Source organism: Trichoderma evansii (genome assembly GCF_050947405.1).
Source record: "Trichoderma evansii strain SZMC 28006 chromosome Unknown GGI43scaffold_28, whole genome shotgun sequence".
Lineage (NCBI taxonomy): Eukaryota > Fungi > Ascomycota > Sordariomycetes > Hypocreales > Hypocreaceae > Trichoderma > Trichoderma evansii.
In genome coordinates this window covers 192217-215531 of record NW_028145178.1, presented here as the reverse complement: position 1 = coordinate 215531, position 23315 = coordinate 192217, and the positions used below count along the sequence as shown (strand labels likewise).

The following is a 23315-nucleotide window of genomic DNA, read 5'->3' as shown; positions in this document are numbered from 1 at the left end:
TCTATTGTCTTTACTGCTTTTGAGTCTAATGTGCTTCTTAAATACATCTACAAGTAGACTAAATATCTCACCAAGTCACAACTGGGTTGCCAGACAACGGGACTAAGGAGTTGGATAAGAATTTCCATTTTAATATCAACGCCCTTGATTTTGATTGACACTATTGATGTTATAATTTGTATTTCCATGGGACAGGCATCGGCCCTTCTTCTGGAAGTCTTGTGCCACAAGGTTCATCGTAGCATTCAGATCCTTGAAACCACTCCAAACTGACCAGGCCTTGACTTTGAGCATGTGTGTCGCAATCTCTATTTTGGAACAGGCAGCAAAGCACATTTCATCTTCCATCGGTTTAATCACAAGCAAGTAAAAGACGTTTGCCAGGAGAGCCTCATAGGTTGCTGTTTCATCCTGTATCTCCATATTGTTCGTCAAGTTGATTACTGTCAGCCCATTTCAACGCTCAAAACACCCGCTTCTTTTGATATTAATTTCTATAGCTAAGTCCTACATGCAATTTTTGTTGTATACGAAGCCAACACGCAGGAATAGAATGCGTGACGTCGTTGCAAACAGGGCAACATGTTTTTTATAACTTTCATATTGTTTTAAATCTCTTTTTTCTACCCTTTCTTTGGATAACAACAGCTGCAGTCAAGTTACTCTGTCGTCTACCCTTACCACTTATACCACTCTCTGCGCCAATACGGCCTTTACATGATTACTTCGTTGGCGACATCCTGGGAATACATGTTAGCACGAGGATCGTGGGGAAAGGGGGGGAAAACAACATACCCGCTTCAGCTCCTTGTAGGGCAGGCAGACACAGTTCTGAACATGAACTTCATCACCAACACCGCAATCCTTGCCAAGGATAGAAATGCTCTGCACCTTGACACCGTTCTTGATAATGCTGGTAGAGTGGCTGCCAGCAGGAAGAGGTGAGCCCTCAACACGAGCCCAAGCACCAACACGGCTGCCCCATCCAATGATGGAGTACAAAACGCAGGCGTCGTGCTTAATCTCGGAGTCTTCCAACACGATACTCTCCTTGATACGAGCGCCGGCGCCAACAACGACACGAGGTCCGATGCTGACGTTGGGGCCGAGCTTGGCGGTGGGGTGGACATCGGCGGTAGGGTGGATGAAGACGGGGGGGACGATGTTGGCGCTGGCAGGGGCGAGTTCGTCGCTGCCGATCAGCGAGGCCTTTTGAAGATACAGAGCGTTGGCGGGCACCGCAGAACCGGCCGTCTTGATCTGGCGCCAGAAGTCCTTGGTCTCGTAGACGAAGAACTGCTTGCTGTCGGCCATGTCGCCGAGAATGTCCTGCTCGAGGCGGATGACCTCCTTCTTGTCCTCGTCGTCGTCGTCATCGGCAACAGCACGGGGCATGGTGAAGTTATCCAGGTTGTCGGAGGATGGGTAGGAGACAAGGCGGGCCGGGCGATCGGTGCGACGCTTAATGGCGGATCGGATGGAGGGGAAGATGGTGTCGGTGGAGAATAGGTAGACACCGCAGTTGATCAGGTTGCTGATGTGCGATTCGGGCTTCTCGACGTAGTGAAGCACTCGGCGAGTGTGAGAGTCTGAGACGATGCAACCAAAGTTGGAGGCAGCGTCGTTGCTAACGCGGGTGCCCAGAATGACGGCTTCGGCGTCCTTATCGATGAAGAGCTTGAGCATCTCCTCCAGCGGGAACGAACAGCAGACGTCGGCGTTGAGAACGAAGAGGCGCTCGGGACGGCCCTTGAGGATGGCATCTCGGAAGTGGTACAGGCCACCGGCTGTGCCCAGGGCCTCATACTCGCGCAGATATCTCAAGTTGATGCCGGGGAATTCCTTGGCTGAGTCTTTGATAAAGTCGCGGAAGACGGACTCGTCGTAGTAGCCGATGATGTAGACATCTTGGATTTGCTTGACGCGGGCGACGGACGACAGGCAGTGCCAGATGATGGGGTGGCCGGCGACTTCGAAGAGGGGCTTGGGGAGATCAAGCGAGAGAGGACGAAATCGCGTACCACGAGAGGGGCCACCGACCTGGAGAACAGAACAGAAAAGTTAGTCAGAAGCTCAATATCAAGTTCATAAAAGCAGTGATATAATGGGCTGTTGGTTGGGTATCAGCGGTGTGCGCTGTTAGTCGAGGTCCAGCTTTGATGCCCGAAGTAGTTGTCGCAATCATTGGAGAGGAAATCGTTAATTCCAATGAAGAGGCTAGAGCATAAAATTGCTCCAAATGGAAGAGAAAAGGTCATTCATTACCAGAATCACGGCCTTGGTGGCGGCACCCACTGGAGTGGCAGAACGATGGGGCAGAGGAACGTGGAGAGACATCTTTGTGGAGAGCTCAAGGAGGGGTATCTTTCGGTGGAAGAGAGTCGTACAAGAGGCAGAAGCAGCTTCGGCTTCAGCTCAACAAAAAGAAAACAAAGAAATGTCAGCAGATACGAAGCAACAATTACTCGCTCAAGTCAAAATCAGCGCGAAGAGCAGAGAAAGAGACGCTGGCCAGCGAATTGGGCAAAAGCAAGGCGGTGGAGCTGCTGCACGACGATGTTGGTGAAATTGCGGGCACGTAGGACAAGGGGGAATATGCGATTAAGCGAGTGCGGGACACGAGAAAAAAGACCCCGCGCAGTGGGAGATTGCCGCACGTGGTGGCTGTTCCTGAAGCTAAGGAAAAACAGGGACCAAGGGGTAATTTGGGATTTTGTGAGCCAAAAAAGCATAATATTTTGGTGTTGCGGGTGCTGTAGGTGTATGTGTATGTTTTGGGTTTGGACATTTGTTCACAAGAAAGGGGTCTCGATGCACCGCAACTCAACTCAACGTAACTCAACGTAACTCAGCTCAACTCGTGTCATTTTGCTTGTCATGATACCCCGCATTCTGCCATTTTTGTTTGTGAAAGGAACAAATACATAAGAATAAATGAATTAATACATGATGCTCCCAAGTAAAATTTTTTGTCTCAGCATTACTACGAGACTGTCCAAAGTCTCTCTCATTCCCTCACTCCAGTTTTAGTGGTGGTAGTGGTAATAGTGGTAGCAGCGGATGTGGTCGTGTGTGTCATCGTCATCTACTCAGCATCTCGCTTCCTCCAGTTGTTGGACCCCATGGCTCTGGCCGACGGCGGCAGTCCGCCCTCGGGTCGGGGGTTGGATGGTCGTGACCAGCCACGTCCCTGGCCGTTGCGATCAGGTGTAGCATTGGTGCGGGGGGGCTGTCTGTCGTTTCTCTTGGCCAGTGAAACCTTCAGCACGCCTCCATCGTATGGGGCGCCGTCAAGGGCCTGCATGGCGGTCTCGGCCTCCTCCTTGGTCTCAAAGTCAACAAAGCAGTAGTAGTAGGTTCCAGCAGGGCTTCTGGTGCTGTCATGAGGGGCAATGCGCTTGCCAATGTAGGAGCTGGTTTGTCATCATCAGTCGTGAGTTCACACGGCGAGTTTTCAAGTGAGAGTGAGAGAGAGAGAGAGAGAGCACATACGGGTTGAATCCGGTGAAGATTCCCATCACCTCTTGGTTGTTCTGGTCCTGGTCTCCCATCTTGGCCAGTCCACCAACGTACAGTCGCTTTCCCTGGGACTCATCAACCACCTCCTCGGAGCGGTTGAAGTTACCGCGGGGCCTCTGCTCGCTCTGGAACTGCTGGACATCCTCGCCAGCGGGGGCACCTCTCCAGTCGCCAGTTCGCTGCTGGAAGCCAGAGCGGCCGGTGTCATTGCGCTTCTTCCTAGGCTCGCAGGGACCGACCTTGATCTCACGGCCGCGGAGCGATGCCTGGAGGGAGGTGAGAGCGCGCTCAGCGGTTGCTCGCTGGGCAAAGTCCACAAAGCAGTAGCCCGGGTTGCGGTTGCTGACAGCATCAATGGACATGTGGATGTTCTCAATGTCGTCAAAGCCATTGGAGATGAGAAACTCCTCAATGTCCTCAGACTTGAGCACATAGTGGAGGTTGCCTGCCTTGACCAGTCAGTTTTCATGGTCGCCATATAGAGGGTGTTCAGGTAGCCGCGCCTAAGTAGATGCGCCGGCCATCAGCCAAGGCGTCGTTTCGTCCATCTGCGGTAACGTCCATGATGAGATTTTGAGTCTAGCAGAGTGCCCGCAGGGAAATTGTGTTTGCAGCCCAAGTGAGAAGAATAGAGAGGCTGTAAATTTGTACGGGGTTTGCGTTGAGCTAAGAGCACAATGGCGAAAGACTAAATTTCTCTTGACAGTTTTTTTTTTTCTCCAAAGCGGTGGTGCAGGTACAAGAGTACTTGCACAGCCTTGCTCACAACTTAGGTAGGGTCGCATTCAGTCATCAATAAAAATCCAATGATTGGCGCTATCTGGGACGAATGAAATTGTACCGTATAATGTTTCACTATCCAAATAAAAAACCAGTCATAAATCCCTGCATTAGACATCAGAGTGATGAGCCAACTGGCAGAAGATCATCTTGTAGCGACTGCATGACTACCGGCAAGGCTGCGATTACGAGGTACCCAGTACTTTGCGCAAAGCTTAGCACTCTACTGTATCGCTAGTACACCATTCGTGGCAAGTGACAATGCACGGCATGGACAGAATTAGCAGTCGAGCTCTCTTTTTCACTGGATCCACTGTTGGGAGGGCCACTAGGCGCTTCTCAGTAACTGAACTGGGGCTGGTATGGACAAGGAAAAAGATGCCTGAAAGGAACAAGACGAGGACTATAGGAAATTAAATAAAATAAAAAATTGTTATTACATTCATCTATAATAATGATGATAACTTCTTCTTAGAGAAGAGACAGAGGCATTGCTCCGATATAATGTACGCAGGCAGTCACGTGGTCTCTAAAGTTCTGAGCCCAATCCAATCCCAGCCCCCCTTTTTGGGCAAACGCTCAAGCTGCGGCTCCAGCTAAAACAACACCAGACTCAAGCTTCAGACAAGTATCGCCGTTCATTTCTGTTAACGCATCGAGTGCTACTGAGCCTCCAGCCGAGCCAATACCACCGTGAGTGTCTCTCCCTTAAAACTCCGTCTTCCACAGAGGCCAATGCCTTGTTTTATGCCACTATTTCCCACTCACACTCTGCGTAGCTCGTTGGCTGTCGAATCAGGCACAGGCTCCTCTATCAAGCATTAGCGCCGATGGGGCCAGCAGTTGTCTGGGGGAATATCAGTGCTATCAACAACTTTCCTTCTTTTTCAGCGTTCTGAGCCCAAAGTCCATTCACTCACGCGTCACTTTGCCTGATTCTCGTTTTTTGTCATTAACCGTCTTCATTTTTTTTCTTTTTACTTTATTTATTTAATTTTCTACATTCACTGCAAGAATCTGTACTCTCTCTATTTTTTTTTCACCCCTGCTGCCTAGCTGTCATTGAGCGATTCACCCTGTCTTCCATCGCTATACCCTGTTGCACATCTATCATTCATTCTTTGGATAAGACAAGACGGAATCATACACACCACCGCACCAGCGCCAGCATTGCTTTCGCTTTTTTATGAGATCTGGCATCATCTCCATGTCCGACAACAACCTACTTCAACCTCAAGCGGATTAGGAGTCCTCTGAGGGAACAGCCACCATGCCGCACTCAACTCCCCGTCGTGCTCGCGGCTCAGGAAACCGACAGCTTCTCGTCAAACGTGAACCAGATGCCGTTTCTCGCCCCGGTACAGTTACTGATTTTAGTACCGAGGTTGGCGAACCACTGAATGCGCCAGGGTTTTATAACTCCTTCATCGATTCTCGTGGCAATAGATCTAATGCTCGTAAGCCTCCTAGCAAATGAATTTCGTCAAGCCACTGGGATACTGACTTTGTGCTGCAGCGGCGCCTAGTGAACGCACGGTGGAATCAGATCCTACAGACCCCGTGCTCCAAGAAATAAGAGCTGCTGCTCCGGCTGCAAGCACAGTGGCTGCGGCCAGCCCTAGGATTTTGGAGGAAAGCTTCTTTCAGACCTCGTTTCAAGACATTGGCAAGAAGCTCAAGGACTGCAACGATACCCTGGGAGAGCTGCAGCAACTCGGCGTGTCCCACGATGTTCAGCTGCCGGAGCTTGTACTCGTCGGAGATCAGTCTGCGGGCAAATCCAGCCTGATGTCTGGCCTAGCCAACCTGGATTTGCCGCGGAGTGAGGGAACTTGCACTCGATGCCCTCTACACATTCGCGTTTCCCGCAACGCTGACTGGTCTTGTCGTGTTTGGCTACGGAAAGAATATTCTTATGAGCCCCCGGACGGCGCTATACATGAGACAGACGTCACCGTTAATGATCCCTTTTTCCCCTGGAGAAAGAGACCAAGCACCCTCGTTCTAGAATTCAAAACGATGCACGATAAGAATGAAATCGAGGAAGTGCTACGCTGGGCCCAAATTGCCATACTAAATGATGACAAGAATCACAACTTGTTTGTCCCTGGACGGGGCGCCACTGCCACGAACACGCCAATTGAAAAGGCGGCAGAAGAGACTTTGGCCAAATTTTCACCAAATGTCGTTGCATTGGAGATAAAAGGCCCAGACCTGCCAGATTTGTCATTCTACGATATGCCTGGTATTTTTCAGAATCCCGCGGACGCCAACGATGAGTATCTTGTCAATGTGGTCCGGAATCTCTCCAGCGCCTATATCCAGCACCCCTCCGCTATTATCATCTGCGCTATGCCTATGAATAGCGATGCTGAAAATTCTGCAACATTTGGGCTTACTCGAAAATTGAAAGCCAAAGACAGAACCATTGGCGTGCTTACAAAGGCAGATTTGCTTCCCGACGGCGGAAATCACGCCCAGTGGCTCGAAATAATGAAAGGGTGTGCTCATGCCACAGGGCTGGGATACTTCATTACTTCCCGCCCCCAAGGCAAAGACTTGGAAGAATTGAAGAAATGGGAAGAGCGCATGTTTGAGGACCAGTCTGTGGATAAATGGCCCGCCCCCTTTCATCAATTTGTCCACCGCTGCGGTGTTGAACGACTTAAAGCATTCCTTTCAGAGCGCTTAGGCGAGGAATTCGCAAAAAGGTGAGTACCCCAGGCCATCCTCATAAGTTTGGGCACTAATTATTCGCTAAACTTCTAGCTTGCCAACAATCAAGTCCAAGGTCAAATACCTTCTCGATAAAACTAACCGACAGCTAGCCAATCTCCCTGAGCTCCCCAGCAACGTGGAGCTGGAGATCCAGACTTGCCTCAATAGCTTTGCCGACAGTGCCCGGATCAGGATTGACGACTTTGCTGCACGCATCAATAGCCTGCCCATTAGTTTTCGAGACTGCCTTTTGGAGATTAAGCCTAAATTTGTTCTCAAAGACCGAAGTGACATTGATCCGGTAGTACTGTCCGACGATGATGAACCGGATGCGGCAGTAGCCAATACTGCTACGGCAAGCTTCGCCACCCCTTCGAAACGACGGAACACGGCACAGCAAGCAACGCCGTCGAAACGATCAAGAACCGATCATACGGTTAATGGAGCACCAGACATGGTCAAGCCTGAGGACACAGGCAGTGTTCATGTTGGCACTCCGCAACCTGGACCTCCCGTGCATAACATGGGTCTTGTACATCCTTTTACACAATTTAGCGAAATTGGTCGAGGGTTTCGTACACTAAGGGAAGTCAAAGAGGAAATACAGGCCAAGATGAAGGCAGGTATGCCAAGCATCATTCCGCCAGACGTTTACAATGACTTGGCCATGGAGGCCATTAAGCCGTGGAACCAACCTACCAACGTTTACTTGCAAGAGGTGATTCGTTTGCTTCATGTTGAGCTCGAATCAGCATTGAATAAGTCTCTGGAGAATCTCAAGAAACGGTTTATATACCCAGAGGCCCGGCGACACCTCAAGAGCTGTTTGGATTATCATTGGAAGATAACACAAAAGGCACTCCAGGAGCTTTATTCTGACGAGACGGAACGGGTTATGACGTACAACACAGAAGCGTTTGATCATTGTCTGAAGAGCGAGAGAGCCGTGCTGACTCGGTTCCGACATCATATGAGAATGATAGGAGCAGGTTACGCACAAAAAGGTCTCGTTCCGTGGGAGGGGCTTACAGAAGAAAAGCAAGCCCAAGACATGAAGCGACGAGAGTTGGAGCAAACCAAGCTGAAGCCGGACGAATTTGAGCGGGAGGTCGAGGTTGTTGCGTACGTTAGAGGGTACTACAAGCTCGCCGCCCTACGATACTCCGATGCTGTTACGCAGCGCATCGTTTGCCGCATGATCCCCTCCCTTCGCCGGCAGCTGCGCAACTACCTAGACGACCAGCTTGGCGTGCGCGGGCCAAACTCTGTGAACATCTATGCGAAGCTCATGGATGAAGACGCAGCGACGGCAAACAAGCGCGAGATGCTCAAGATGGAACAGGGGAAGTTTATCCAAGCTCTTCAGAGCATCGAAAGTCTTGAGTCGGAGATGACTTCGGATGTGGCGAGCGTTATTGAGAGTACTGGCTTGCGGTCAGATCCCGCACAGGAGCGACGAGAGTCAGATGCGACGATGGAAGTTGACAGTCGTTATGCGATGGGAGAGGCATAAGTGGCATGGAGTGTTGCTATCCATGTCCTTTCCCTCCCCTTTTCTTACGCCCTTTGCCTAACTTTTGCTTTCTCTTTCTTCTTTTACGACGTCTATGTTTTTCCTTTATTTATGAATCAGGAAAAGAAGATGATGAATAGAGATACTGTGGAAGGATATTTGATGATTTCATGTTGAGATAGATTTGAAGTTTTTGATGTATTTGCTTTGCTATGCCAGCCAGTGTTGTCTAGATGAAGAATTGGCATGTGGCAGGATGAGCTTGATTCCCAGTGTTTCCGCATAAACGAGAAGAGGTCCAGTTGACCCAAGGTAAAGGAATCAGCCATAGATCCAGGCGTTGACGCACACGATATATAAATAGGTAGTTTTACTGCTATTTCCATAATCGCATCAGCGTCATACTCAATTCAGCGAGCATCACTGTGACCCACGAGCAATTAATACGTCCTCTCCACACAACTCCATCTACACAGCTATCGCCCTCCTACACGACTCGCCATACGAATAGGGCCCCCGCCAATTCTTATACGCCACCCCAGTTAGCAGCCACCATTCCGCCTTAGATCCACCAGCAAATCCAGATAAATCCCGGACAGAGGCAACAATTTCCGTGACGGTCGGCCCGATGTCTAGCCCATGCAATGCTATTGATCGGAGATGCCATTTTAAGTTTAAAACTTAGTGACAATTCCCTGCCTTTCCTCCCCTCTGTGGCATATTATATCTTTTTATTATAACCTTCTCTCACTTCTTACTTTTCTTCTTAATTTTTTTCATATACAGAATTTATCTGAATAATATAATCACAATGGCTCAAAAGGTTTGGCGACGCAACTTTGCGGCTGGGCTCGGCCTTGAGAAGGCCCTGGAGGCGGCTCGCAGCTCTAGCGGTCCAGTTGCCATCCAGTCTCCTCCTGGTGGAAGCTCTGCTGAGGAGGTGAGTTTATCTCATAAGAATTGAAATATTGATCATGATACTAATTATAAAAATAGCTTCAAGCTCTCACTGACGCAGATGTCGGTGGCCAAGGCTTCACTCTCTCTTCCTTCAACGCCGATGATGTCGCGGAGCTGGGCAACCTCCTCTATGCGCGCCTCCTCCCCTTTGCCAAGGCAGGCCGCTCAACTCTCATCTCCATCAGCAACGGCGCTGGCACCCAGACCCTCTACCAGGTCGCCACCGGTCCTGGCGTCACACCCGACAACGAGAGCTGGGTGAAGCGCAAGAGAACCGCTGTGCTGCGCTTCGGCGTCAGCTCATGGTTCCTGGGACAGAAGCACGCAGGCAACGAGGCTGCGTTTGCGGCCAAGTTTGGTCTGGGGCCGAGTGAGGCAGGACAGTATGCTATTCATGGAGGAGCGATTCCCATTCGCGTGGAGGGAGTTGATGGGGTTGTTGGTGTTGTGATTGTGAGTGGGCTGAAGCAGCATGAGGATCATGGTGTGATTGCTGAAGTGATTCGGGAGAACTGGGCATAAAATTAGAATTATGGTTTCGGCTGCGATTTGTTTTATATTTGATGAAGACTTTATGAAATATCCAAGATTGGAACATCATCATTCATGACTTGAAATTTGTGCTCGTTGGTCTTATGTGACATCTCGTTCCCGAGGTACAGCTGAACATCTGGATCAGCCCTTCTTGATCGGTCCAGTAATCCGGGGGTATAGTAAGTATATATGAGATTCAGAATTGAGATTCCATAAAGTGAAATTGTAAATTAACATTTGCATAGCTATCTTGCCAAGTAAACAGCACACCAAAGAAAACTACTATCCAAAGCAAACCCATTAATCCCTATAATAACCAGATATACCACTAGATTACATAGACACACACACATACATTACATGTATATAAAAGCACTCCCCTCATAAAATTACACTTCGTTTTTCCCCAATAATTATAGCATCGCCCTCTCTCTCTGCACTTTCTTATAGGCGCTTTCGAATCAATGGCACTCTGCCCCTGCGGACCATGGGGCTGCCAGTTCCCACTGCAGGACTGCCGGTCCCAACTGCAGTTCCAATTACAGGAATGCCGGTTCCTACTACAGGACTGCCAGTTCCTGTTCCAAGCGGCAGGGCAGCTTCAGTTGCAGATGTCCCATTGGTCCAAATGCCAGAGTCAACCGTTACAATAACAGTGTTAAACGCAGTCGCCGTCTCTGTAAAGATTCCAGTCGTCAAACAAGGGCCAATTGCTCCCGAAGGATGAATCCTAGGCTTCGAATCGCACGGCTTACCGCTACCCTTCTTTCTACATGTGGTCTCTCCGGTGTAGATGTTGATGATGGTGATCTCGATGTTGACGGTGTTCCCGGCAGTGACTGTCTGCGTGAGAGTGGTGAATTGACCGACGTTCGGGGAAATTGTGCCGACTGATGGCGGAGTTGTGATGGCTGGCTGGGGAGGCGAGGAGCTTGTGAGGGGACTTGGCACAAAGGTTACTGTTCCGTTTGGACCAGCCGAGTTATTGATGGTAGAGATTGACGAGACTGAAGTTGATGAATTCGTCGCGGGAGCGGCTGGGGTAGAGCTTGGCTTTGCCGGGTCTGCCACGAATGGGGCCGTCTGAACACTAGGAGAGTTTGAAGGACTGCTTGCTGGAGTCGCTTCAGCGGTGCTGGGGCTTGCTGAAGTTTGCGCAAAGGGTGCCGTCTGGATACTAGGAGAACCTGGAGGGCTGCCAGCCATAGCCGCCGATGTGCTGCTTGCGCTTGCTAGACTCTCTACAAAGGGAACAGTCTCAACGGTAGCATTTGACAGGCTTGGCGCATCGCTTGACTGAGTGACGGTCGTAGCGCTGGGGCTTTCAGAGCTTGGCACAAACGCAACTGTCTCAATGCTTGAGTTTGACGGGCTGTTGACTGAAGTGACAGCATTAGAGCTTGCATTTGATGGGTTGTTGGCCAAAGTAACTGTAGTAGTGCTTGGATTGGCCGGACTTGCGATGAAGGGAATAGTCTCAACACTTGAATTTGACGGGTTGCTTGCTAGTGTTACTGTCGTGGTGCTTGGGTTTGCCGGGTTTTCCACAAAAGTCACCGTCTCGACAGTGTCCGGCTTCTGCACAAAGGTCACAGTCTTGACGCTTGGCTTAGTAGTGGGAGAAGCTGCTGCTGACTCGCTAGCTGCGACAAAGGCGACGGTGGTGACGCCATTTCCTAAACTGTTATCTGGGCGTGATGGCTCAACTGAAGGTGACTGCTTAGCTTGACTGATGGTAATATTCACTGCAGAGTTGGGCCCAGCAGATGGAGATCCAGCTGGTTTCGACTCCCCAGCCGCTGTGGTCTTTTCATCAGGGCTGCTTTGGTCCGGGTTGATTGTTACTGTCACTGTCTTGAGAGATTCAGGTTGGCCACCTGCAGTCTGAACATCCCCAGTTTGAACTCCTCCAGGTTGTATTGTCTTCGTAACAGTTTTTGTAATGGCCCCCCTTAGTGAAGGCGAAGAGTCCGGATTTCCAGCACCGCCACTAATCACCGTCCCAGTCTTTGCTGTTGGCTCAGGATGAACGGTCACCTCCTGAGTGACAACAGCAGGCGATTCAGGAGTATAAGTCTGGGTGACAAAGATGGTTGTTGCAGGTTGGACAATTGTGTGGTCAATTGTTACAGTTTCCTTGGGGCTTGCAACAGTAACAGTGACTGTAGTCTCGTTGGGACTAGGCCCACTTGGTAGACACGGACAGCACCGAATCGTGTCAGTGGTTTCTGCTCTTAATTTGTTGAAGCGGGCATTAGCTAGTGGGAGGAAGGCCACTATGGCCAATGGAAGTTTGCTAAGCATTGCGAATGAGTATCAATAGGAGCTTAGAAGAATTATAGGACGAAGCGGCTATGATTGTTTGAAGCGTATGAGGATGATGGAGAAGTAGATTGAGGATGCTGATGGAAAAGTCAGTTGGAGAGGTAGCCGCCATGGTTTCTTATATCCTCATCAAAGGGTACTCGAGTCCAGCTAAGAGATAGGTTTAACATATTCAACTTGAGCGCAAAGCGTATAATGAATGGGTAAAGAATGGGATAGCGATATAAAGGAGGCTCTTGAGCCCCTTGAGATCATATAGTAGAGGAATATAGTTTGTCTACTGCTATTAGGGCTACTAAACCAGCCAAGACAATGTAGTGGGGACAGAAAAAGCATTAATGAGGGTGATAGTAGATCTATATATTAATTTTAAGGGAAAATGGCTTCCAGGGAGCACCTAAGCTGGCTCTAAAAGGGAGACTCCCTAGTATAAGGCGATCATTAGGGCACTATACAGCGCCAAAAAGGGGAAGAACCGGTAAAGCTATATTGGGCAACACATTCCACGACGTTGAAAATTTCTTGCAAAATCCACGGATTGATTAAAGCAAATGCTTATAGTCAAGCGTAGCATAGTATTGTAGTAGTAAAGGGCTGTTGCGTAACATTTGTCACTTGTACCGATACAAGGAATAAAAAGGGAGCAGCCAAAACGGGAATCGCCTGGAGAGCATGCGTTTGGGCTGTGCGGCCCGAAATTTACCCGAAGGAGCTCGCGAGCCAAACGCAGGCTTCAACCTTCGCCAAATCGAACGACAGGCATCGTGGCAGGGGTTTTTGAGCGACAAAACCACGCACTCTGCCCTAGACTGCGCTGCTGTTTGCCCTAGAAAATGGTATCAATACGTCGCTATCTTCACAGTATCCGATAAACGCGTCAATTACTCGCGCCGAGCTGCCGCACGCACTCGCGCAATTCCGAGACAGAGATCATGGGACTCTGCCAATCATGCTTGGGGCGGCGACAGAGGGACGTCTACGATGAGGTGCGCTCTACTACTTGTCTACGATGCGATTCTTCCGGTGCTAACTACGTGTTGCTACAGAGCGAGGAGAACCGACTGTTGTACGATGACGGAAATGGCGTCCAATATGGCAGCTTTGGCGATGCTGCGCTGAACGGCGAAGGCGACACTGCAGAGGTGCAGCGAGAGAACGAGGCATTGCAGAGAGTTGTCGCAAAGACATCCAAGTGAGTGCTTAACAATTACGTAACTGCCGCCTTCGCTTGAGAACCGAGACACTGATTTGGCGGTCGCAGCAACATGGTCGATATCTTCGAGATTGCTCCAGATTCCGGTCGGGTATCATCGTCGACATTCGTCTACACCGGCCAAGGCGCTCGTGTAGCGCGCTACCACCATCTCGTATCCAAACTCAGTACGCATGAAGATAGCCCGCCGCCCGGCATCAAGGTCGACTGGCTTGCCGACGAGGATGCGAACGAGCTGCATGGGGACCGCCCAGCCAGCCTAAAGACTCTGGACGAAGACGATGCGGCGCTTGTCGGCACATTTGCAGATGCGGCCGAAGCTATGAAGGAATAGCGATTGTTGCTTATTTTTGCGGAGCGCCGTAATCAACGGCTAAACGCGGTACAGCGGATGGAATAATGATAGATTCGGCATTCACAAGCATTTTCCTTTTTCGGTTTTTCGGTTTTTCTTTTTATCTTCTCTTCTTTTCGACATCAATATTTTCTCGATACCCTGGGATCGACTGGGGGGTTAGAAGCCCTTCTTTGAGCGAATGGCGTCCTAAGCTGGATGCTTCTTCAACAGAGAGTTACCAATTTCCCGGAACCACACACTCTTTTTTTTCCTTTGTCTGTCTTTTTCTTTTTCTTTTCTTTTAACAAAAAGGGCGCATGACTGGGGTGGAAAAGCGCTTGTACCAACAGCAGGTCTTCACAGAGAGAACAAAAAAATTTTATACTCCGTTCAGCAAAAAGTGTTGGTTCGCAGTTGGATATGGTGATCATCAGCATCACACCAATCGGGCTTTTGTGACAGGGGAACGCAACGTATGGGCTCGCAAAGCCGAGTCAAAAGAACGTGAATTAAATTGATTGAAGAATACGGTCTTGCTTGCCTACAAGAAACAGCAATGATTACTGTTACCAAGTAAAAAAAAATTACTGACCCACGATATACTTCACCGCAAGGTGCCCATTGAGCGATAGACACGTGCATGGCTCACTGAGTGGAGACGTCTAGTGTCACAATATCTAGCTAAGCTCGCTGTCTCGAGCCGTCGGATTCTCTAGTCTAGTTCTTCGTCGGCCTCGGCTCGCACCGCCGTTTTAGTTCCCACTGTTCCGTTTTGAGGGGTGGACAGGGTTGGTAGCTTACCGCACATCCAGGTGATCGGGATTATGCCTGTACTGGGAGAACCAAGTCCTCGGAATCGCGGTAACAACAGCATGAGAAGCGCAGAAGATTTATGCGGGAGTCGTCCAGGGCGAGGCGAGGCTGGTCACTCCTGGCCGCAAATCCCAGCAAACCGAAGAAAAGTGGCGGAGGAGTGGCTGTAAGAGAAGCGATGAGACAGAGCAGCATCATAAGCGACAGAACAAGGAGAGGTGACAACGGAGAGCAACATAACGGAGTATCGACGAGTTTAAAAACCGTTTCCATTCGTTACGGTTAGCTACTACGGGCGACAGCGGCTTTCTCCCCCCCCTGGACAGCACTTCGAAGCTAGTCGTCAGCAATTGGCCCCCATTCGGGATTGTGTGTTCGCTCCATGTGTGAAGCACACGTATAAGAGAATGACGGCTATACGTTTCCATCATTGGGCTCCCACGACCAGTATTTTGCTGTACCGTTCAGAGTTCGATCAGGCTGAATTTCTTCATGACTGCCGCCGCGGAATTTGAACGACTCCACCCTTTCAGATCTCGTTGGCGTCTCTGGTACCACGTATCCATGTGATTTACCCCAACCGATGCCGACTCTCGCAGCAATTCCCTGGTAAGCATGCGACATGGTTCTCTAGCCCAGGTACAAACGCGATAAGCGAGCGACTCCTTCGCCTACAAGTACGAAATACGCCGCCTGTCTACTCACGCGAGGGTTTTACACATGCTGGTACGAATTAGGCCCTTGTGCTCACCACAAGCATTGAATGGGATTTACCGGAATACTAGTATTGACTATCATTGTTGGCTCTGGAGGTGACGTCCACTTATAGACGCTATGCTAAGACTAGCCACCTCCATCACACCAGATAGACGACTGACATTGGATGCTGAACGCTCACCCCCGCCAAGGAGCTTTCGTCACAAGAAATTTGCGGCCCCCGGTCATTTTACCGCAGCAATAGCAAACGGCCCACCCACAAAAGTGATCCAGCCCACCACCGAATGAATTTTGTGCCGTTCCAAATCTTGAGCCCCGGGGAGCCGCGCTGCTCAAAGTCGACAGTGTACGGAGTATGGAGCATGTCATTTGGAATCCTAGAACATTTGGTATCTAATTAAAACAAAAGGAGTGCGAGACGGCCCATTCGCTAGCAGAGCCCGAAGAAGAAGAAAAAATCCAATCAAAAGTCCTTCAGAGATCCATCACACCAATTATACACTGAAGCCGACCAAATCAAACCCTTTTTTGGCCGCTCATAAAACGCTTTTTTTTCATGTGCCCAGGACCATGCTGAAAGCCAAAGATGAAAAAGATAACCCAAAATAACAGTGAACGACGTTCCGCGGCTTAGCAGCCTCCAATGAAAGGAATTTCTTCGAAACCAAGACGTTTTTTTTTTTTTTTTTAAATTTGCGCCGATTTGACCCCAATGCTGCCTTGTGCCCAACCTCTAATATCCATTGGCTAACCTTTGACTTTGTGGCCGTGTCTTCTGTAAGCTGACTTTCTACCCCTGCTATCTTCACTGAAGCAGAAGAAATATTAGCTATGATGATCCCTCTTTTGCCACTGTGGTTATCCAGTTCCCCAGCTTTCTATGTCTGGTGTTGCTGTGCCTGGGAAGGGGAAGGGTTTCTCTCGTACCTGACCCAGCGATTGTAGCCTGTGGCCATGTTCGTCTCTCATCCGCTGGATTTGGCCCACAACTTCTTCCATTTCACCGCATGTCCGCTCAATGGTGGCGCTGCGGTTGCCCTCCATCTGCCAACGCTGCACGTCACGATACATCTTGTCGTATCGCCGCTGCTTCTTCTCCGTGTCGTGACATAACTTGCAGACGTCATGCTCGACTTTTGTTTCATAGACCAGCTTCAGCCCGCACGTCTCGCCCATTCGGTATTCTTTATTGCATTGCTGGCGGAAGTGGCCCCAGCGCCAATAACCGCAACTCCAACGAGTCTGTTCGAAGTAACACATGGTCAATTCGTCGGCGGGCGGCTTCGGTCGAGTGGGAGAGATGGACCAAGGGTAGAAGGAGGAGGAGGAGTGCTACATTATGAATCAATAACATCAGCAGCTGAACATTGGTAAACGACGAGCAGACTTCAAGGCCCGAATCTCTCCAAGAACAATGAAGACATTTTGCTTCTTCATTTCTGCCAGGAGGAAGAATGGCAATGGTGATGTGAAAGACTGATGAAGCTGGCACCTACAGGAAACGAAACGACCGGGAGCAAGCAATTTCCAGACTAGCGTCGGAATCGTTCGATGCAAGGCAATTCCGTCTAGTCCTGTCCGGTCTCGCTTGTAGATTCGGTTGGTGAAGGCGAGTTCAACGTCGTGGTCGTGATCGTGGTCACTGCTGGCTTCTTATCCAAGGCTTGGGCTGGTAAGTCTGGCAGTTTCTGATATAGCATTGGGGATGGATAGACAAGCTAACTTATACTTGCCTGAAGTCAGAACACTCCCGTCCATTCGACCCTCGTCCTATCCCTTTACCATCCAGCGCTTTACAACCCAATCCTCGGTGGGACTCTCAGCGACCAACAAGCACCTTCCTCTACACGGGCCAACAGACTTCGTCATTATCGTCCTGCTTCCTGCGGGATAAAAAAAAGATGCTTTGATACGTGGATTGGGTATCCGTACTTTTTGCCCTATACCAACATGCCAGTTGCCCTATTCCCACACACCCCTTTATTTTCACCCAGTAGCACACCCCTGCTGCTGTGTGATGGCGTATCCTGTAGCACGTTCCTGGCTTCCAAGGATGAGGGGGGTGGGAAAGAAATTATGTGTGTGCGTGTGGGGGGCTTCGATGTGGAGGTTACCTCGATGCAGAACACCACTTGCTACCACTACTATTACCACTACTACTCGGACTACCACTAATACTACCCGCCAGCACGGCGCTACTCGTACAACCCTCGATTGCTGTCTTCAGCTACTGATCGGAGAGGCCCTTTCAAATGACCCAATTCCCTGCAGAATCGTCCTTTGGCCGATAATGTTATTTGCGACTTCCCCATACCTCTTTTGCCTTCATCCACTTAACCCATTTGGGAGGGGGTTCTTCCTGCCGGTGGTGTGCTCGTGAGCCTGCAGAATGACTGCCACGTTGGTCGAGCATCATAGGCTGCTGTAGAGAAGGCCATAAGAGAGTCCCCGCGTTATTCAATCTGCTACGCAGGCCTCTCGAGCACATTCCTTTGTAAACCGTTCCGTACAGCACCCAAGGTTCTTGACATCAGTTGGAAACATATCCAGACAATACCCTAAGGAGGAAAATCCACTTGGGGCCAAGACGATGCATCTCGGAGAACCAAAGAGGGGTGCATTCAAGTCATGTTTGCCACGCTCATGTCTGTGAGTTTGGTGTTCCCTATCAGCCTTTTCCTGCTAAATTCGGATCTCCTCAATTGGGGAAACGCTTGATACATATTACTGCATACTACCCAAACTTCCAAGACCTCTTTTCGTTAACCTCTTCAACACAGGATGGCCGTTGATACACGCAAAGGGAGCACGGACACCTGCTCACCCGTGCTACTGCTAGGGGCAGAGTGAACTTCCCGCCAGGCGGCCTTGATCTTGGGTCTCACTCTGTCTTTCCACCATAGGCAGTGGGCGTCTCGATCTGCGGCCACTGTGGGTCTGCTCTGATGGTTCGTCCCGAGGATGGACAAGTGTCATGGAACAGGGGGATGGATCCTGACCGCTTAGTATGTGGTTCTAAGTTGTCGATTTCGGTGAAAGCTAGGGTTGTGGTTCGTCCCACAGTGGCTGTGGTGGCCATACTAGCAGCAGCAGCATCTTGGATGGCTCTAGCACCGGGTTTTCAAACCAGGCTCTGACGGATAGCTGGTGTGGATATTTCCAGCTATGTCCAGCTCCAGGTACGAAAACAGCTACAGTAGCAATGTGTTCTCCCACTACGGATGTTATCCAGCGCATAACTATCTCTGAATCCGGATAGTTCAGATATCTGGCAAAGACAGAGTGTGGGAACGGAAGAACCAGATTCAGCTCTTGTAAAAACAATGGAGCCTTAATGATCACTACATGCTGAAATAAGCTGTAGAGATTTACTATTTAATCGACGCCACACGAAACTTGCTCGCCTGTAGTGCTTCTGACACAGCTTCTAGATTGGCACGCGCTTTCTTTGGTATTGATGGATCCTATATACGGTCATGTTGTCCGCATTGGATGTGCCGCCATATAAAGTTCTCAGAGCAATAAATTGCACGTGCGGCCATTGACAACAAAACAGCATGTTCGGGTGGTCACACAACATTTGTGAATGCGGCTCTTTGGGGATCTCCACCTCCATCCCACTGCCTCAATCCCTCTCTAGCTTGTATATGGCCGGACAAGGGCCTCAGTTGCCAGGGAGTCGAACCACGGCCGTCTATTCTGGCACTATGACTGCTTCAAAGCACAACTCCACTGCAAGTATGGAGCATATCAAGGATAGTGAGCTATTTTAAGGGATACACCTGGAACTACTGAACACTGGCTATCATTAGTTTTCTTCTTCTTTCAACCATGTCCTATGAGAGCTGTACACGATAATGCTTCTTTTATATGAGCCTGCATGATGTCTATGCATAGCTCACGACTCACATGAATAACCCGGATGCCCGAGGAGGGTGGATGATTGGTTCTACCACGTCAACTCGACCCTCCAGAGGCTATCTAGATGGAGATTCGTGCTCCCGCGGCTTGACGTACGGCTGTCAGCAAAAAAAAAAAAAAAAACTTGATAGCGGGGGCGGCGAGGAGGAAACTATGTCAATCTGGCCAACGTGGCAACAGGCGTCTGGACACAAGTAGCTTGTGCTGGCTGGCCATTTGCAAACTGCATAGTAAACTGCATCAGCACTCAATTCAGGGTTGATACTTGGGAGGGGGTGCCAATCAACTCGGTAATGCTCTAGAGCTGACTTATCGATGTTAAGAATGTATACAGCCTGTTCTCAATAGAACCGCAAACGTACCCGAACCCCAGTCACGGCTCGATTTCCGGGAATCCTTAATGTGGCGTTATGAGAGGCTAGCGAAGACTGGTGGAGGGTGACACAGCCTCTGGAGGCACCATTGGTGGGCAGCACAACGTCGGAACATACGAAAAGTACCCGAGACCAAGCTGATTGGGAAGCACTGCATCATTTGTTGTATGAGTTGACGAAGGACCTGTTGCCAACTAGATCGAACAGCGTGACACTGCTTCCCTGACAAGACATCACGCCGATCAATAGGCCACCCGCTAAGCTATATTGACATCGACACCGAACCCGTAAACGAAGCCGAACCTTGATGTCGCTTAGTATGATACGGTGTACGGAGTATGCTTTGCGGACAATGCAATGTACTGCCAGCGAATTTGCCACGCCCTCGACACGCTCTGTCGGTGCTACCATAACCGCTTTGAACCAGGATCATGGCACTTTTACATGTGTATGTGGCGTTGATAGACGCAGGGTCAGCGCCCCTATAGGAAGGAAAAGCTGGCTACACGCCCGACATATGCGGAATGGAGGGACGAAGTGAGATGCTTGGACTGAATCGCCGATCATCCACAAAGCTGCATCAGGTGCTCCGTACCTGTGGAAAAGAAGGGCTAGCGCAAACAACTCATAAGGAAAGAAAAGGGCTAGGTCTCGGTATGGGTCTTTCAGGTACATTCGCACACAAGTGGCCAAAAGCGCGAGCGACATTAGCGGCTCGAGTTTTCGTCACCGGTCTAGAGGATACTGCAAAACAATGGAGGAAATGCATGTATCTGAGTGACGGTGAGCCATGATAACGTGGAGACAAGGCCGGAGAACCCGCAACAACGATGAGTTGGCCTTCTGCATTAGGAACAGCTTGCATCTCCGTAACCCTTTTCAAGCTCGAGGCCGCGGCGATGGAAGCTTGACGTGTACGGTTAAAGAGAGGAGGAGGAGGAGGAGAGGACACCGCGTCCCTGTTGCATTGGGTACTGTTGGGCTCGACGACGTTGAAGATACATTCAGACGGTTCTACTAGGACCGAAAAGCATTGATCAAGACCGAAGAGATAACGAAGGGCCGGCTGTGCGCGCGACACGCGCCGAAAGTGTCCTCGAGTGACAACCAACCTTGCATGCCGCAAGAGCTTGTGCTCTGCCGGCCGCTTTGGCGGCCGAAGGTTTGGTGTTGAGGTACGTTATGGGTCCGGGACGCAGCCTCAAACAAGGGTAGTGAGCTAAGGACTGCTCCGTAGTCCTACACACACAGTACAAGGCACCCATACACACACACACATATGCTTGTACACACGCACATACGCACATACGCACATACGCACACACACACACACACACACACACACACACACACACACACACACACACACACACACACACACACACACACACACACACACACGGAGCGCAGGGAGGGCGTTACCAGGGCACCAAGCCAGCAAGTGGAACCCCCTAGACGGCCGAAAAGTTGTTGGTGCCCCCTCGCCGCGGGCCGTGATCTGGATCATGCCGGCCCGTTCCGTCTCGAAGGTGCTGCGAAGAATTATCGGAAAGAGCTTGTTTGTAAGTGAAATGAGACAATGGGCGTACTGGAGATGAATTGAGGCAGTATGCATATATCAAACGACTGTTCGTCAACTTGAACCTGAACAAAATCGAGCGAGGCCGCATGGCAGGCCAAGTTTACAGACCGAGTTCTTGAAATGGTACTAAAGTGGGTGGCTTGGACCCGTAGCCTGGCGCCGAAGACGCCAAAAATTGCTTGTGAAAATGATTTGCGTTAGACGCCAGCTGTAACCGCCGGCCATGAGAGCGGCCAAGCCAAGGGGGAAAAAAAAAAAAGAGGCGAAAAAGTGTTCAGGTAGGCCATATAGGAGGCCAAGCAGAAGCCCGGTTTCGCGAAGTATACGAGAGCTTCTTACACGATGAGCTGATGTGCTCTACCTGCATTACGACATATCCACTCACTTGCTCCTTTGTGGGTCTTTTGAAGAAGAATCCCAGGCCTGCGACTCGTCGAAAATGATGTACATTTGGACGAACCAAATCGCTGGGGATGCTACGAATCACATCTCTCACAAATGCTGCGCAGGAGACGCGACTGGCTGACTAGGGGCAGCAAGGCAAACAACGGCTGTTAGCAGATCGAGAACAACTGTCCAATGAAATGAGCGGATCTCACTTTTGTGTCTGACAACGGCAGTTTTTTTAGAGGGGAGAGAGGGGCGGACTTTTAGGACTGAGGAACCACCACCACTACCACCACCACCACTACACACACACACTAAGAGGCAAAGCACCCAGATAGCAGCTACTCCCAATTTCGTGGGATTAGGCTCATTAGCATTTCTCTTTTGGAGGTGAGTGGCAGATGAGTGGGCTAGCTACATGTAATTTAGGCCTGGCTGAGACGAACGCCCAGCCCTGTGGTGAAGGTGTGAGCCGGCGGTTGTGCCTCTTTAACTAGTACCAATTCTTCGTGGTGGTGCCTGCATTGGGCTAGCTAGAGCGGGCGCATTCTGTCGATTGGCGAATTTCGTATCTCAACGTGTTTTGTGAGATACGATATATGCGATGCCTGATGGACAGATGAAGGAGAGTGCGTGTGTCTACGAAGAAGTATGCGAGTTGGTACGGGCATCAACATCAACCGAGATTCAAACCCATGGTTTCTCTCTCTCTTTCCTCTAAGTCAACCTGATCAGCAGCTAGCGAAGAGCTACAGCAAACGGTTAGATTCTGGCTTGGTCAGGCACAGCGTGGAAACTGGGTGTGCAACGACTAACACATGGCGTTCGCGCTAAAAAGCTGGTCAGACGATTTAAGCCCAGCGGATCTGAGGCTCCGCCGTGCCGGCGTTTAAGTCAATACGTACTCCATGCCACGTCCCATGGGAGGGATATACCCTGTGTGATATGACCTGGCGGTTATGGAGTGGACTCGACTTGTGGAGCAAGGCCCTGACGATGAAGTTTTTTTTTTTTTTTTTTTTTTTTTTTTCAATGAATGTGTCCATGGGTCTCAGAAGCAAGATGTCAGACTCCACGCGCAAAAGATCGCGGGTGTAGGCCCGGCGTGGTAGCGGCTAAAATCGTGATCGCCAGCTCAGCATTGTTAATGCAAGTGACGAGGCGGCCGAGGAACTGTCCGGGGTTGAAGATGACCCCACGGCTTGGCTTCCTGTTGGACCGAAACGGCGATAAACACAAAACACGGGCAAAGGGATCCTCGTTTCCGGAAATTTTGGACTGGGTTTACCAAATACGAGGGTCGGGCACGACCTACAGTTTACTCCTCTGGTAATCCTTGTGTGGGTTATATGAGTTGGCAGTCCACGATGAAGACGAAAGACGGAGCGGCATACCGCTCCCAGCTAGCCTTGCCAGCGAAGCAGCAGACTTACATGGTCATGCCTCTGCTTGGTTTGTTGGTCCCGTCTGTGTAGCCCTGCAGTGAGCGCCAGGCTGGAGATCAGCCTGGTGGAAAGTCGAGGGGGGTTACAGGTACGAAGGCAGCTAAAAAGGGGAAGCCTAGAAGCCTGAAGAGTACGGATTGGGGTAGCCCGGAGAATTGAAGCCCAATGGGAACGACT

The 23315-nt window shown here is 50.2% G+C and overlaps 7 protein-coding genes across 7 annotated transcripts; 3 read left to right on the top strand and 4 right to left on the bottom strand.

Annotated features, from left to right (window-relative positions):
* Nucleotides 1-110: 110 nt before the first annotated feature.
* GGI43DRAFT_416529 (uncharacterized protein) lies at nt 111-478 on the bottom strand. Its single transcript, XM_083207304.1, has one exon. The coding sequence runs from the start codon at nt 421-423 to the stop codon at nt 136-138; it is 288 nt and encodes a 95-aa protein (XP_083056201.1). The 5' UTR covers nt 424-478; the 3' UTR covers nt 111-135.
* GGI43DRAFT_416527 (mannose-1-phosphate guanylyltransferase) lies at nt 462-2583 on the bottom strand. The gene is made up of 3 exons (XM_083207303.1): nt 2266-2583; nt 796-2040; nt 462-740 (listed from the first exon to the last, which is right to left on the bottom strand). The coding sequence occupies exons 1-3, from the start codon at nt 2335-2337 to the stop codon at nt 714-716; spliced, it is 1344 nt and encodes a 447-aa protein (XP_083056200.1). The 5' UTR covers nt 2338-2583; the 3' UTR covers nt 462-713.
* Nucleotides 2584-2846: 263 nt separating this feature from the next.
* On the bottom strand, nt 2847-4313 carry GGI43DRAFT_416525 (RNA recognition motif domain-containing protein). Its single transcript, XM_083207302.1, has 3 exons — nt 4023-4313; nt 3493-3964; nt 2847-3413 (listed from the first exon to the last, which is right to left on the bottom strand). Exons 1-3 carry the CDS (start codon nt 4081-4083, stop codon nt 3086-3088), a joined length of 861 nt encoding a protein of 286 aa, XP_083056199.1. The 5' UTR covers nt 4084-4313; the 3' UTR covers nt 2847-3085.
* Nucleotides 4314-5277: 964 nt separating this feature from the next.
* On the top strand, nt 5278-8588 carry GGI43DRAFT_226239 (P-loop containing nucleoside triphosphate hydrolase protein). The gene is made up of 3 exons (XM_083200439.1): nt 5278-5756; nt 5816-7010; nt 7069-8588. Exons 1-3 carry the CDS (start codon nt 5570-5572, stop codon nt 8528-8530), a joined length of 2844 nt encoding a protein of 947 aa, XP_083056198.1. The 5' UTR covers nt 5278-5569; the 3' UTR covers nt 8531-8588.
* Nucleotides 8589-9129: 541 nt separating this feature from the next.
* GGI43DRAFT_226236 (uncharacterized protein) lies at nt 9130-10107 on the top strand. Its single transcript, XM_083200438.1, has 2 exons — nt 9130-9470; nt 9527-10107. The coding sequence occupies exons 1-2, from the start codon at nt 9342-9344 to the stop codon at nt 10010-10012; spliced, it is 615 nt and encodes a 204-aa protein (XP_083056197.1). The 5' UTR covers nt 9130-9341; the 3' UTR covers nt 10013-10107.
* Nucleotides 10108-13042: 2935 nt separating this feature from the next.
* On the top strand, nt 13043-14093 carry GGI43DRAFT_225569 (LAMTOR domain-containing protein). The gene is made up of 3 exons (XM_083200433.1): nt 13043-13335; nt 13396-13541; nt 13611-14093. Exons 1-3 carry the CDS (start codon nt 13282-13284, stop codon nt 13894-13896), a joined length of 486 nt encoding a protein of 161 aa, XP_083056196.1. The 5' UTR covers nt 13043-13281; the 3' UTR covers nt 13897-14093.
* A 2032-nt stretch (nt 14094-16125) lies between these two features.
* Nucleotides 16126-17083, bottom strand: GGI43DRAFT_416514 (uncharacterized protein). Its single transcript, XM_083207301.1, has one exon. The coding sequence runs from the start codon at nt 16687-16689 to the stop codon at nt 16288-16290; it is 402 nt and encodes a 133-aa protein (XP_083056195.1). The 5' UTR covers nt 16690-17083; the 3' UTR covers nt 16126-16287.
* Between the last annotated feature and the right edge of the window lie 6232 nt (nt 17084-23315).

What these genes read in the sequence shown, in the direction of transcription:
- GGI43DRAFT_416529 (XM_083207304.1), bottom strand. Translation starts at nt 423, where the DNA reads ATGGAGATACAGGATGAAACAGCAACCTATGAGGCTCTCCTGGCAAAC.
- GGI43DRAFT_416527 (XM_083207303.1), bottom strand. Translation starts at nt 2,337, where the DNA reads ATGTCTCTCCACGTTCCTCTGCCCCATCGTTCTGCCACTCCAGTGGGT. An exon ending in CCACCAAGGCCGTGATTCTG is followed by an intron (nt 2,041 to 2,265) that starts GTAATGAATGAC and finishes TCTGTTCTCCAG; the next exon opens with GTCGGTGGCCCCTCTCGTGG. An exon ending in CCTACAAGGAGCTGAAGCGG is followed by an intron (nt 741 to 795) that starts GTATGTTGTTTT and finishes ATGTATTCCCAG; the next exon opens with GATGTCGCCAACGAAGTAAT.
- GGI43DRAFT_416525 (XM_083207302.1), bottom strand. Translation starts at nt 4,083, where the DNA reads ATGGACGTTACCGCAGATGGACGAAACGACGCCTTGGCTGATGGCCGG. An exon ending in TGGCCGGCGCATCTACTTAG is followed by an intron (nt 3,965 to 4,022) that starts GCGCGGCTACCT and finishes TGGTCAAGGCAG; the next exon opens with GCAACCTCCACTATGTGCTC. An exon ending in ATCTTCACCGGATTCAACCC is followed by an intron (nt 3,414 to 3,492) that starts GTATGTGCTCTC and finishes ATGACAAACCAG; the next exon opens with CTCCTACATTGGCAAGCGCA.
- GGI43DRAFT_226239 (XM_083200439.1), top strand. Translation starts at nt 5,570, where the DNA reads ATGCCGCACTCAACTCCCCGTCGTGCTCGCGGCTCAGGAAACCGACAG. An exon ending in TGGCAATAGATCTAATGCTC is followed by an intron (nt 5,757 to 5,815) that starts GTAAGCCTCCTA and finishes TTTGTGCTGCAG; the next exon opens with CGGCGCCTAGTGAACGCACG. An exon ending in GGCGAGGAATTCGCAAAAAG is followed by an intron (nt 7,011 to 7,068) that starts GTGAGTACCCCA and finishes CTAAACTTCTAG; the next exon opens with CTTGCCAACAATCAAGTCCA.
- GGI43DRAFT_226236 (XM_083200438.1), top strand. Translation starts at nt 9,342, where the DNA reads ATGGCTCAAAAGGTTTGGCGACGCAACTTTGCGGCTGGGCTCGGCCTT. An exon ending in GTGGAAGCTCTGCTGAGGAG is followed by an intron (nt 9,471 to 9,526) that starts GTGAGTTTATCT and finishes TTATAAAAATAG; the next exon opens with CTTCAAGCTCTCACTGACGC.
- GGI43DRAFT_225569 (XM_083200433.1), top strand. Translation starts at nt 13,282, where the DNA reads ATGGGACTCTGCCAATCATGCTTGGGGCGGCGACAGAGGGACGTCTAC. An exon ending in AGAGGGACGTCTACGATGAG is followed by an intron (nt 13,336 to 13,395) that starts GTGCGCTCTACT and finishes GTGTTGCTACAG; the next exon opens with AGCGAGGAGAACCGACTGTT. An exon ending in GTTGTCGCAAAGACATCCAA is followed by an intron (nt 13,542 to 13,610) that starts GTGAGTGCTTAA and finishes TGGCGGTCGCAG; the next exon opens with CAACATGGTCGATATCTTCG.
- GGI43DRAFT_416514 (XM_083207301.1), bottom strand. Translation starts at nt 16,689, where the DNA reads ATGTGTTACTTCGAACAGACTCGTTGGAGTTGCGGTTATTGGCGCTGG.